Source organism: Xiphophorus hellerii, chromosome 8, assembly GCF_003331165.1.
Source record: "Xiphophorus hellerii strain 12219 chromosome 8, Xiphophorus_hellerii-4.1, whole genome shotgun sequence".
Lineage (NCBI taxonomy): Eukaryota > Metazoa > Chordata > Actinopteri > Cyprinodontiformes > Poeciliidae > Xiphophorus > Xiphophorus hellerii.
In genome coordinates, this window is record NC_045679.1 from 16,649,536 (window position 1) to 16,664,607 (window position 15,072).

A 15,072-nucleotide genomic window follows, 5' to 3' on the forward strand; every position below is an offset into this window, starting at 1 on the left:
GCAGGCAAAATATTTCTATTTTTCTATCAATATTTCATCACCAGCTCAGGACAAACAAAGCCAGGGGCTTTGACCGTAATGGTCCCATCTGTCTATAGATTGTCAGGACATCACTGTATGGGTGTCCTTTGACACCAGAAAATAAGCTTCTACATCAAGGTAGAAGCACACACACACACACACACACACACACGCCCACACACACACACACACCCACACACACACCCCTACAGACAGGAATCACGGATGTTGGCGAGCCTGGAAGGCAAAGAGTATCCTGCTTTAATCTGATGGTTCCTCACAGATGGTCTCTTGATGTTGCAGCAGGAGATCAAGTTTCAGGAGTATGAATGAAGCACACATCTGAGCTATTAGGACAGATCAGCTCTGTCAAAGCATGAGTGGCATTTAAGCCATGGGACACAAGCAATAGAATTGATTCACAAATTAAATACAACAAATGCTTCTCCTTACGCAACCAGTGTTCAGCTAGACTTGGCTATCATGCTAAGAGAAGGTTGCGTAAAACACCATTATTGTAAACTGAAGCACTTATCATCAATTATTACAATATATCCTGATCCATCTGATGTTACGGATGAAAATAAAATGTGCAATTATAAATATTTGATTGAACAGCAAGCCAGCAGGATTAGCATCCTGGCCTATAAATCGCTCTTTGTTTGTTAGAAATAAGGGAGTGACCTCATCATCTTCACCAGGCCCATTAGCTTTCTGCACTAACCTCCAGAGATCTGCCCATTAACCCCTTATACCTGCTAAGTAAAGCAGCATTAAGTGAAATGTGGAAACACAACTGGCAGTTTATTCAGATATAACTAAATACAAACAGGTAAACAGTGCAAAGGGAATAAGAGGGACCATAAACATCCAGAGGTTGGATTAAACTAAAATCTAGGGAGGACATTAATGCAGAAGATTGTTGCACATTCATATTGCGTGTATTTTTTGCTTTCATGGAAACCTTCATGAGAGCTTAGGTTACACAGCAACCATGGGGACAGAGAACCACTTTGGCATCTAATTGGTTGTAATTAACTCTGTATGGTCATTGTTCCGTCTCTCATTGTGTTTTAAGAGTAAAGGTCACAGAACATGTGATACTTTTCTACTCTAACTGGGAGATGAAGAGCACAGATTGGATGACCACAAAATATCCTGATGGGTTGAAGACAGCAGACATTCCTGTAGGTTTTGTTTAGTTGGTTGTTTCTTTTGTTATCCAACAAATAAGTCAGTGTTGTTCTGTAGAAAGACAGCTAAGTCTTAAAACATGTAGGCATCCAGTTTTAGGCCTAATTTCAGCATTAAATTATGTTTTGTTTCTCTGCTAGGCTCTGCTAGGTTCAAAGTAATTTATATAAATTGTAACTATGGACTACTCGCTTGCTTAATGTGAAAAGTTTTAGACGCATACTCCTGGTCAAACTGCTAACAGTTTAAAACACTAGCTGTGTTTTGCTACAATCAGTTCTTGATTTACAGGCTTGATTTCTTTTGCCGAATGTGTCAATATTTAAAAAAAAGATATTTTTCTTTCTTTCCAAAACTGTAAAAATTTACTTTTTTAAATCTAAAATTGTTTCTCTCACTATGTACAAATATAATTCACCTTCTGTGTAAAGACCTTGTAATATCATATTATCAGATGCTCCTGTTGTCTTTGTCCACTGCAAAACAGAAAAACTGTAGGCCAATAGGGAGCAGTTATGAAAAAGGCTGTATTCAGGCAGATGTTTACAGATGAACGTTAAAAATAAACTATTAGAATGTTCTTATCTAAATGCCAGGAAAATATACTCCAGCAGATCAAATATAAGTTTTCTCACAATATTACATTTAGGTCTGTATCTTGACTCAATGAGTGAATTAAGGAAATTGGCTCCTAGGTTAAAATTACTTTGAAAAATTATTGTTTTCGATTCACTTTCAAGAGGGTTTCACCTGGTTGCTATGCCAGTTACCACCCTCCTCAGTATGTATTCTCCCTATTGGCTACAGGTCACTGTTAGAACCTATAACTATACAGCTTCGTCATCTGTTAATTCCCAGTGTCATGGCTGTAATTTAGATTTTTCCTGTGTACCGCCTGTTTGGATATCATTCACTGGTATGGTCACCCAGTTTTTGCAAGTCGGACTCTATCATTTTTCACTGACTGAATGTTTTATAGGTTGAATGCACTGCCTGCTAGTCTTCTCGCATTTATGTCTCCGTCATGAAGAAACATGATCATAATATAATATAATAAACTACTTTACCAAAACCTATGTCTAAATTGTTTGCATTTAACTTTTAGGCAAATAGGAAAAGATTCTTTATTACTGGGTGGATCTTTAGTATTTACTGATAAACTGTAATGTCAAAAGTTTGCCTCAATTACTCACTAATATGCATAAAAGAAATGGCATACAAAATTTTACAACTTTCACCATCACAAAAATCTGAGTCAATGATTTCTAGGCTCCCTCTCATTGCCAGCGGTCCTGCCCTGTGCACTTCATTTCAGGAGGTCACGGACCCTGATCCTGAACAAAAACCTCCTTTGTGGGAGCACTGTTGGAAGAGTGACAAGGACTTGAAGGTTAGCCTCCTAAGGAGGTTGCACAGGAGTGTCCATTAGGGCTCTGGCCTGTATTGCTGCCGACTTTCATGTCGCGCTATTGTTATACAGCTTTCCCCTGAGAGGTGGACATCGAGTGGGTAATGAGGGGTAATTGGTCCAGGGTCAAGGATGATTAATTCCCGTGGTCAGGTGTCGAGCAGTTTTCATACCTGGCTGGCTGATTAGCAGGTAGGAGGTGGAATATGAGATGTGGTAAATGAGTAAGAAAGTGGACGCAAGGAACACATGCACAAAAATGAGTGGGGGTAGAGGTCTTAAACAAAAAAATTGACTTTTTGTAAATTAATAAACTCACTACTGCATTTATACACAGTTCCCCTGTGAATTTTCGGGTTTCCAGTTAACCTGAAAATTAGTTAACCTTGATAAAATTTTGTTTGCAACGAACTATTTTGTTGGCAAAGCAATAATACAAAAAATATATAAAAAGTTTATCTATTTAATTTTTTTAAGTACCAAAGCTACAAAATTCTCTTAAGAAAACCAAGAAGGTTGAACTGCAATAATTGTGAAACAGTTTGTACTGACAAAAATTATTATAATATGAACAAAAAATGAGTAAAAACTACAAAGAGATGTGATAAATACAAAAAAGAAAATCACAATAGGTGTGAAATAGCCAAAAAGACATAAAGGCAAAAATCTTACAACAAAATAACACAGAATACCCATTTTCTAGAGACACTTTTTCTTGTCTCTGTACCTGTAAAATATATATTAAGCTGCTGTTGTATTAGTCCAAAAAATTCCAATGGATCGCCAGAAAAAAAGTTAAAAGGTCACAAATAGCATGATGCCAGACTAAATGTTCTGAGCCTCTGTTCATGTCCCACCTTCCTTCCCTTCAGCTTGAATAGCTCATCTGAATACGTCTCCATCCATCCCTCAATTCCAACCAAGCAATTTTGGACACTGATTATCCCAAAGCCAGTGCATGCGTGACAGTAAATGCAGGGGCTTGGCTGGTAATTGACCAGGCAAAGACTGAGACGCCTGCCGTGTAATTGAACAGGGGTTGAGGGGGCATTGCAGGACTGAAAGGGTCTGAGGGTTCCCCACTGCCCATTAGACCTGGCAGGGGGTCCCGTGTGCTTGTGAACTTTATCATGAGGCCCACGGCGTATCAGGCGCTTCAGCGCAGGACTGACACCTTTCAGTGGCAGGGATGAGGGCGTGGCAGTGAGGCAGCTGTGAGGGTTCAAATATCATGGAGCATAAGACAAGCTAAGTCATTATTACAGCTATTAGAGCAGAAGGTAGAAAGATGGCTGGGCATATTTACCAAAATTATGAATAGAAAGAAACATGGATCTATTTTATCTTGTTTTGAATTAGCCAAAAAAAGCTTTACCCACAAGTATTTCACCTAATTCAGATGGACATTTTTAAGAATTTGGTTCTGTAAACGTGACACATTCTGAAATGAGCGCACACAGTTGTCTTCTTTTGTACCATGCTTTGAAGCATTGAATTACATAGAGACGCCTTTTATAGCAAGTCTGCAACAAAAGTGGTCTACACAAACTTAACACATTTAAGATGTCAATTTCAGCACTCAGTCAGCCTTAACGCAGATTCTAAGTTGGATTAAGGTCTCAACTTTGACTACACTGTAAAAAAAGTCAGTAAATTTACGGTAAAAAACTGTAAAAAACCAACAGTTTTTGACCGTCGTATCCAAAAACATTGCATTACCGTAGAAATTACATGGAACTACCGTAAGTCGAAACTGCAAAGAAAGTCAGTAAATTTACGGTAAAAAATTGTAAAATGCCAGCAGTTACTGACCAGAATATTCACAGCATTATACTGCCGTAGAAAATACATGGCATTATCATAACTGAATAAACATATATCCTAAATAATTGTGACAGTCACGAATGTAGAAAATACAGAAATATAGTGTAAAAATATAAGTAATTGTAAAGTTCTTAAAAAATTGTAATATTGCCAGCAGTTAATTACCCTAAACTTAACAGTAGCAATCAGCCAAAATTACAAATTTTGCTGATGTTTAGATCTACAATGTAAAAGCGTAAACAAGACTGCAAAATAATTTTTTACAAAGAACAGAATGCTGGTGTGATATTTTGGTTTCTTTTTTAATAATGCCTTTAATACACCAAACTGAAATCTCAGCAGTAGACCAGGCATCGATCTGGCGATCCACCGATTGCAAAGCAAACTCCTACAGCCAACGCCACCATCATTTATGAGAGCATTTGATCATTAACATTAAGAGAACTGTATGTTAGCCCCTCTTGCTTGAATGAAGCTGAAGTTGGTTTCCAATTGCTGCTTCCAATTTGGGAAATGGCTAAAGGGCAATTCCACCTAATTTTTCACTGCAATCAGCATCTTTAATTTACTCTAGCTAAAAAACTACAACACCTAGACTCTTCAAATCTGGACTAGATTATTCTCAACTCATATCAGAATATTTAGAACCAAGTGTGGGATTTGTAAAACCTTTATCTGATTTGTGAAACTTCAATAAAGAACAATTCTAGTGTTATCCAAAATCATACAAGTTGTAAAGTCACCCATCATTGAAGTTTCACAAATCCCACACTTGGTTTTAAATATTGTGCTATTAGTAGAGAATAGTCTAGAGCAGGGGTCCCCAAACTTTTTCCTGCGAGGGCCACATAGCTGTTCCTTTCTCTGCTCGGGGGCCGGTCTTAGTTTTTGGAGAAAGATACCTTAGAAACTTATTGTCGGCGGGGGGGGGGGGGGGGCTGTTCTGTCTTTGAAACTGTCGACGGGGGGGGGGGGGGGGGGGGGGGGGGGGGTTGCTGACTACGACACATTCGCGGTCGCTTTTAGATAGATTTTTACCCAGAATGGAAATGGAAAAAACCGTGAGTGAAACGGTGACTGGGACTGACTAGTATATATTTGAGGGAAAGTTAGTTTAACATCTGCTCAAGAGCCCCCTGGTGGTTGAAGAGAAATCCACAAACCAGAAAATACAATATATGAAAAAATACACTGAATGCTCTCTGGTATGAGGAGGCGGGCCAGATCCGGCATTGCCAGACCAAATGACGCAGGCCGTAGTTTGGGGACCCCTGGTCTAGAGAGTTTTTCATTTTGTTATTGTGATAAATAGTAGGGTGTACAGTAAATGGAGACTGTTATTTGTCATGTAAACAAATAATTATCTAGTTTGCATTGCTGCTTGATCCTTCAGCATCAGCAGCAAGATTCTTTTAACTCTGTTCCTGTAGTGGTGTCCTGAACTCAACACAGTAAAGTCACTGTGCTAACTAAGGTTGCTAACTAGGGTGCTGAGAGCCCAGTAGGCCTGGTCCTTGTCAAGATGCTGCTACTGTCTTTGAAATCAAATTTCTGCTATTTTTGCACGTTCAGGAGGAGAAGGGCAACACATCACAGGTGAGTCCCTTTCACGGTTTCAACTGAAGTTAGCTAACTTTAACCAACTGACAAAGAAATGTGTAGTTTCTGAGCCATGCTGTTTATGTACATGCACTGCAGCTAGATATTTTTACTATATGGAACATTTAATCTTCACAGATGCAACACTTCCATTAATGTTTCTGTAGGAACGGCTGCATAGATTATATTTCTGGTCTACTTCAGACTACATGTGCTTAAAGTTATTGTTAATGGCAGAAGCAACTTTTTCCAAGTTTGGTTCAATAATTAATTTGAATTACTTTGAGTGTGAAATGTTCATGCATGCAAGTTAAATCTCTGAAGAACATGTTAGCTTTTGTTTCAATATTTTGGTAATACTTAGAAGTATAAAGCTTGGCATCAGAGATATTATTTAATATTTTCCTTTGACCTCTTGACTCTCACACCCAAAATACTTGCACTAAAGTCACTGGGTCCATGACAGTTGAAGGATTTGAAGATAAGAGAATTTAAATATTAATATTTTACAGCTTTTCTCAGTTTGGGTGCATCTCTCAGAACAGAATTGAAATTCTTAAAACTACCTGTTCAATCTTCAAATTACTGTGTCACTTCTGCACATCAAAACAATTAGTTTTGCAAGTTTTGCTTTTGTACATCATGTAGCTGGTTATGTACACTTCTATGCTTTTATAATTGTAATTTGCTTTTATCGTCTTGATCAAAATATGTTAACCCTCCTGTTGTCCTCGGGTCAAAATGACCCGCCACTGTGTTAAACCCCCCCCCCCCCCAAAAAATCCCCTAAATGTAATTTTTTTAACTTGAGATTTTAAGACTTTTCCTAGATTGGCCCAGACAATAGAAAAAGTTCAGTGTTGCTTTTATTCTCATTTCCATGTAAGCTGTACAAAAAAAGGTACAAAGATGGTCTTCAGGTCAAAATGACCCGTGAGGCAAATGGAGTTGAAATCAAGGTCACAGAGTTATTTACAAACCATAAAATGTTACAAAGTTTTAGTTGTGTCTCAGATCAATCAGTAGCAGAAGTGAGCAGAGAGTGGAAGGCCAATTTTCCGAGCCACAATGCCAGTCAAACTCTTTCACACCTACTCAAGACTGATGCGATTTGATGACCGTGAATCAAGACCAGCAAGACGTATGACAGACAAACTTGCAGCCATAAGAGAGGTATGGGACAAGTGGGTGGAGCGGTTGCCCTACCTCTACAATCCAGAGCCTGATGTAACAGTGGATGAGCAACTGGTTCCATTTAGAGGTAATCTGTTTTCATATTTGTAATAAAAGTGATTTTCACTATTGATTTCTTTGACTGTTTTCTGTGACACTGATACTAATCACTGATGCTAATGTCTTTTGTCCAAAGGTTGTTGTCCTTTCCGGCAGTATATGCCCAGCAAGCCAGCAAAATATGGGATCAAGTCATGGGTGGCTTCTGAATCAAGCTATGCTTGGAAAATGCAAGTCTATACTGGGAAGTCAACCAGTGGATGCCCAGAGAAGAACCAGGGGTTGCGAGTTGTGCTTGATGTGACAGAGGGACTGAGGGGTCACAATGTGACATGTGACAATTTCTTCAACTCTTATGAACTCGGACAGCAGCTCCTGAAGAGGAAGATCACCATGGTTGGTACAGTTCAAAAGAACAAGCCTGAGCTCCCACCTGCACTGCTTGGGTCAAAGGAGAGAGAGGTCTTCTCCTCAAAGTTTGCCTTCACACCCACCACCACTCTAGTTTCCTACCTCCCAAAGAAAAACAAGAATGTAGTTCTTCTGAGCACACTGCACAAAGACGGCGACATTAGTGACCGTGAGGACAGGAAGCCAATCATCATCCTGGAATAAAACCGAAACAAAGGAGGTGTGGACAACCTAGATAAGGTGATTGGAGCATATAGCTGCAGAAGAATGACTGCCCGCTGGCCCCTGGTCATCTTCCACAACATCATTGATGTGTCCTCCTACAATGCCTTTGTGATTTGGATAGAGATCAACCCAACCTGGATGTCTCATAAGCACAACAAGAAGAGGGTGTTCCTGGAGCAGCTAGGAAAGGCACTTGTAACTCCACTCATTGAAAGAAGGAAGCATGTCCCCCACACAGAAGCCTCAGCAGCAGTTGTGAAAGCTATTCAGAGTGCAGCAGCTCCTGATCAACCTGAGGATCCATCTACCACAGCCACTTCCTCAGCTAAGCCAAGTAAGAGGAAGAGATGTCAGTTCTGCCCTCAGACTGTAAAACACATACTGTGTGCTGCAGGTGTAAGAAATATATCTGCAAAGGCTGTGCACTTGCATACTGCCCTACATGTGCCAATTAGTTGAATGGGTTATGTTATTTTTCATATTTTTGTATTGTACATCCTCTTGTTCACTGGAGAAAAGTAAAAGAAAATTAGTCACTGTGATGAATAAAAATGCATTCGAAACTCATTTTGCACATTTTTTTTCTTAAGCTATAGAAATTCAAGTGGAGAGGGAAAAGTCAAGTATTCACACATTTTGTGGTGAGTGACAATATACAAGATAGAATTTGGTGTTTAAAATTCAATTAAGCTGCTTATATTGGGGGTTTATTGAAGACGGGTCATTTTGACCCGGAGGATAAAGGGTGTATACAGAAAATGAGGACAACAGGACAACAACGTGTCTGTGTTGAATTCTCAACTTCCAAAATAGCATCAGTTCATTGTGTAAGTCTTAACATGCATAAGTCTTAAAGTTGTCATAATGTGAATCATATATTAATTAATTTATATTCTATTATTTTCTAAATCTGTCCTGAATTGGTAAATTGCTCCCAAGTGAGTCCTGAGTTTCTCTAACAGGTCAGTGTATGAACCATTAGCTCAACCAACGATCAACCAGTTTTCTGAAACAGATTGGAGGTGCATCTTGTGAACCATCAGTTGGCAACATTATGCTCTATATAGTCAGAACACAACACAATGTTACATGTCTGAGAACTGATGAACAAGTATCTGGGCAGAGTGAACAGCCAGAGAGAAGAAGAGGAGTGAGGCTGAGGAGGAAATAGTTGGGAGGAAAGCAGAAGAAGAGTCAGAAGAGGCTGAGGACATCTGCCAGTTTCCATCAGTCCAACATCAGGACATGGCTGAGACCCACAACATGATGCTGATGGAGGTCCTCCCACCCTACTGTTCATTCCTTAACCCCACTGAGGAAAAAAGATTCCTCAGTGGAGTTAAGGAACAAAGTGACTATGGAAATTAAAATGTAATGTAATTTCTACAGCACTGTACAGTTTTCCTTGAGGAGATTGTCCTGTGGCTCCTTTTCTACTTTTTTTGTTCTCTGCATTTCTGTCTTTTTCTTTCTGAATCACCATGGCATGGTCCATGAATAAATTATAGCAAAAGCGTAAATCAGTGTTTCTCAATCCTGGTCTTCAGCGTCACCCTGTCCTGCAGGTTTAGGTATTTCCCTTCTGCCACACACCTGAATTGTATCTCTGGATGATTAACAAGCTTCTGCAGTACTTGATTGTCATCCAATCATTTGAATCAGCTGTTCTGGAGTAGAGGCACATCTAAAACATGCAGAGCAGGGGGGCGTTGAGGACCAGGGTTGAGAAACACTGGCGTAAATGATCCTTTTGTAGTCTCTTCTCATGACTAATCGATTTGACTGTCTTATCTGTACATAGAGAGACTATAACTTATTATTTTGAGTCACTGATATGTTAACAGACAGGATTTTAAGAGCTGAACTAAGGATTTTGAAAGCAAACAAATGCTATTTTTCCTGTTTCTACAAATTGTTTTGAGAAATGCGCTTACTGTTTTGTAAATGCCAACAATGACTCGAGAAATGCACCAAAAGTGACTGAGAAAAACTAACCTAGCATAAATTGTCTCAGCTGTATCAATTTGTTTGCCTGTATGAAAAGTGTTCACATTTACAGCTTTGTTTCTGCTAGCTTGCAGGAAATGTAACTTACATAAATGGTTGAAGACAACCTATTGGCCTTCATGAGACTCAGATAAATGGTGAGTATCTATTTCATAAATTGCCTAAAACAGTTATATTTGTTTTTAGTTTGTGTATTTTGTCTGGTTGCAGACCAGAGGATCACACCTGTTGACAACAAACAAAGGTTTAACTACTGAATTTTCAGTCAGAAATGATCACACCACCTGGTTGAAGTACCTGTGTCCATATGCAAGTCAACAAAGGTGAAACAAACATTTAAGCGAATAAGATGTTCATGTAGTGCATCTTTCTAACTTTTTCTTTTTGTTTTCCAGCAGAGAGGAAACACCCGATTGACAACATGCGAGTCTCAATTTCAACCTGTGACTGGGAAGACTACAACCATCCTGAGCAACGTCTGATCTCAGCGACTTGTGACTCTCAACCCAGAACAAGAATCCTTTTATCACCATTTTGTCTTCTACAATATGTTATCTCTTATGTGGACACATACTGTTTGTTTTGTTTTTGTTTTCCAGATCTCAGTAATACCGTGAGGAAACTGGACATAAAATAGAATCAGTTCTTTTTTTAACTTGACTTTTTAAATAGAAATTGTTTCTTTAAGTGGATTACTCGTAATCTGTATTTTTGTTTAATTAGAAATTATTTTCTTTATAACTTTCTGTATAGAAATGCTTGACAAGTTACACTTCCTTGGTTGTTGTACTATAATTTGTATGGTAAAATTCTGGTAGGAACAGAGACCAGTAATTTACCATAAGTTTTTTTTGGGGGGGAGGGTTTACAATAAAATGTCAATATATCATACAGTCTGGATGTGTTTTTCACTCATGTAGATATTATGCCTCAGTCAGCATGACCGTATTTACTACGGCAAAACCACATTTTATTTTTTTTAAAATATTTTAGGAAGTACGGTATTTTACCGTATTTTAAAAATACGGTAGAATCCTGCATTTACAACATACGGTAAAAAACTGGCAGCTGTGGTTGCCAGAATTTTACCGTATATTAAAAATACGGTAAAATCCTGCATTTACAACATACGGTGAAAAACTGGCAGCTGTGGTTGCCAGAATTTTACCGTATTTCAAAAATACGGTGAAATCCTGCATTTAGCAAATACGGTAAAAAACTGGCAGCTGTGGTTGCCAGAATTTTACCGTATTTTAGAAATACGGTAAAAAACTGGCAGCTTTGGTTGCCAGAATTTTACCGTATTTTAGAAATACGGTAAAAAAATGGCAGTTTTGGTTGCCAGACTTTTACCGTATAAAGACGGTAAACTTCTGGCAACTCAGCTGCCAGTTTTTTACCGTAAAATGAGGCCGTTTTTTTTTACAGTGTAGGTCATTCTAAGATGTGAATTTGCTTTGATTTTACACCATCACAGTGTGGCTCTGGCTGTATGTTCAGAGTCACTGTCCTGCCAGAGGGAAAACCTCCGCATGAGTCTTCAGTCTTGCATTCTCAACCAGGATTTGCTCCAGAATTTATCTCAACTCAGTTCACATCAGCTGTGATCAGCTTCCCTGTTGCTACTAAAACAAACCAATGCTACAGGATGAAGCACAATTAAAAGTATGTTTAAGTATTCATTGTGCTTGCTGTGTCCCCATCACTGTTTGTGGCAAACTGTACAGGGGATTTCTTTCAGTCGTAGGGTGTTTTATTTTATCCTTTGTTTTAGGGAAACACAACAAATAGTTGTCTTGTTGACATCTTCCCCACCTGAATTATGAATCTCTGCAGCTTCTTTAGAGTTACCATGGTAACTCTAAGAGAGTAACAGTGGCTTTTTTGGTTAAATGTTCAATAAACAGTATTTGTTTTGAATTGAATGTACTTATATAGGGTCTTATTTAGGCCTTCATGATAAAGTTGGCTGAATGGACATTACACTTTTCATGTTTTTATTTCTAAAAATGTTTCAAACCAATGCATTATCAGTATAGTAAATTACTGTTACCACTACTTTGTGCTAATAGACCATATAAAATTCCTATAAAATATTGCCGTCTGGTAATATTGTGACTTTTGCTAGGCATTGTAATCCCTCAAAAAATATGAACACATAGCCTTTCCATACTGTGGATATGAGCACTCTGAGAGGCTTTCCTCTACTCTATAAATGTAGGACCCGACGCTGAGCAGTAAAATATACATATGTGACCCGATTGGTTTTCCTTCCGTTTGACTTGAGCCATTTATGCTCAGAAACAGCCTCATCACTTCTGCTCCAGCGGTCATCATCAGTGATCCATCAGTCTGTGTCGGCCTCCATCTGCATATCGTTAAGATGATGCAGCGTCTTTGAGGTTATTGAGCACAACAGTTAAACAGGCAGGCGGCAATAACAGGACGACTGTTTCACACCTTCATACTTCCAGTGACTGATACACTTGAAAAAAACAAACAAACTAGTGTATATGAATTCATAAATATCTGTAGATTTGACTGTTAGATATTAAAGGTTTACATGTAGTCAGCAAATGCTCTCAAAGATGAATGTGAGCTTTTCTGTTTATCCGGTGGAATCATCATGCAACATAAAGTTTCAATGATTCTTAAGTTCGATTCCAACCAAATGTCCAAAACATTCCTCTTCAGACAAAATAAAACTACTTCCTGGTTTGTAGGTAACATCTAAGATCCATTAACATTTCAGTTTGTCATAAATTTGGCCACACTAACATGAATTCAATTTGAAGGCATGGTGGTAAGAACACTAGCTGACAAGTAGCAGCATCATGCTGAGGGGTTGTTTTGCTGCCGTTTGTGCAGGCAAAGGGAATGTAATATGAAAATGGAAAACTACCCCGAGTTTCTTCATTGTTGCCTTTCAAGTTGACAGAACAACAAAACCATATACAACACAAATCATTGTTTATAATGGATAAAGTAGACTAATATAGCATTTGCCAGAAAACCAAGAAAGTTAAATGAGTTTCAGTATTTTTGACAAGAAGAGTGATAAAAAATTACATTGTTTGCCTGCGACTATGTAGGCGACAAAATTTTTTTAGGTGCATCTAATTGAATGCAGAAAAACAACAAATTCAAACTTGAACACCCAAATCTTGCTGCTCAAATGATTAAAGTTATATATTTCATTATTACTTCACAGAATAGCTCAAATTAACAAAACTGTTTTGATAGTTATGCTAATGGTTAGAAATCTAAACCTCTGACCAGAAATGTATTTATTATTATTAGTATTAAGAAGAAGGAAACAAACTCGGTAGCTAAAATACTAAGAATTGTTTCAAACGTCATGATTAGTACGCATTAGAATATATTTTGATCTACTACAGACAAGTTTTTCTAAACACTTGACCACCTGAGAAACAGTTTCGACAATAAGAGGCTACTGTCCTTACAGGGTGACACAACTACACAAGATAATAAGGCAAGAGGTCGACAATGGAGGAACAAAGTCTAAACCTATTAAGAGTTTAAGACACAGTGGCAACATGGAAGAAGAAAGGAAGATGGTTAACAAGACGGCAACAGTTACTGTTTGTTGCCAGAGAAACCCTGCAAACGATGATGCTCTCTTAGCCTATGAAGGAAGAGAGAATACCAACTTTTAATTGAATTTGTAAAAATTTTTTCACATGTATTGCAAGTAGTTTTGGTTTCAAGTGATACTAACCTGACAGCATTAATCCTTATGAATCCGGAGGCGTCACAAGGGTCGTAGTCTCCTTGTACATCCATGCTGAAGAGAAAATAAATAGAAAAAGACATGAAATAATGCTTTAAGTTATGTTCAATTTGTAAACAAAAGGATTTTTTTTATAGAAATGAATGACATTCCTGTGTCATAAAACAATAGTTAGAAATCACCATATCAACACTTTAATTGAATGTAAAATTAGAATCAATAATAATCATACTAGTAGTCATCAAAATGCATCTTACTGATTAAACAAACAAAATATAATTAACCAACATGAATATAACTCCTTAAAGTGAATATACAAAGGGAATTGAGAACAAACATTGCGCAAGACTCAAATCCAAGTTTTCATGAATAAGTTAAAGTTTTAAATACCTTATCTAACTTTCAAGGAAAGGAAACTTTAAAAGAAAGGCAAGTAAAGATGCTAAAATACTGTGTTTGATTTTCAGAGTCAAATCTTGGATTTGGGAACTCTGTCCTTTCAACATTTAGTTGGTAGTCAGACAACCTGTTGGCTACAGCAGCTAATGTGCTCAGTTACCAAGCAAACCCCTCTCAGCAGTACCAGCTGCTAATAATGTACATGTCTCCATTCTATGCAAAGAGCAGTAAAGAAAATTAGATTGAACGATTTTGAATGTATCACCGGTATAAATGTACAGACTCTGTTATTTCCTGCAACTTTTGCTGAGGTTTAAGTGAAAGGAGTCAAATTGAATCTGAGCCACGGTTTGGCCAGGGCCATTTCCAAGTCCGCTTTCCAACATCAGCCTTCTTCTATTTGATTTTTCCAGCTTGGAATCGTACACTTCCAAGTACGACCACAAAGCAGCATAAATCCGGGTTAGTGACTGACAAGTAAAAGCAACAATAGCCAAAGAGAAATAAATTCAACTACAATGTTCAGAAATACGTAGTCTCTTCAGCTCTTTTGAAAAAAAAAAAAGTTCCTATTGATCGCCTCTAAATGCACCTGTTTGGTACTGTTTGTCCTGAATGATGGAGAATCAATAAAGCAAAATGAAAACATGTTCATGTACACAAGTGCTCCAAAAAAAAAACTCCATTAAAAAGAATTTAAAAACCACAATCAAATCGTCTCATCTGTAAGCCACTAGTTGTGTTGATTTTGTAACCTGATGTTTGTCTTCCACTTTCCCAAAGAAAAAGTAGTGAATATATAACTTATGCAGGGGTCTAATGTTAGGACCGCTCTTTGTATAGACACCTCAGCGAGCGTCTTGCAAAGAGTGCCGTGTAATTACAGCAGTTTCTACCTGCAGTGTTTAATACACTCTCTTACCGAGTCCTCTCCTCCCTGAGACACCCCCACGTCCCGGCATACAGCTTGCACTCATTCTTTAAAAGCACTTAGCAAAAG

The 15,072-nt window shown here is 38.1% G+C and overlaps 1 protein-coding gene across 1 annotated transcript in view; it reads right to left on the minus strand.

The window, feature by feature from the left end:
• Positions 1 to 12,875: 12,875 nt before the first annotated feature.
• Positions 12,876 to 15,072, minus strand: part of ass1 (argininosuccinate synthase 1) — a 30,166-nt gene continuing 27,969 nt past the window's right edge. Inside the window, exons 14-15 of the mRNA XM_032570800.1 lie at positions 13,662 to 13,727; positions 12,876 to 13,568 (exon numbers count right to left, since the gene is read on the minus strand). Of these exons, the coding sequence (XP_032426691.1) occupies positions 13,520 to 13,568; positions 13,662 to 13,727 (115 nt within the window). The 3' untranslated portion in view covers positions 12,876 to 13,519. The remainder of the gene's footprint in view (positions 13,569 to 13,661; positions 13,728 to 15,072) is intronic.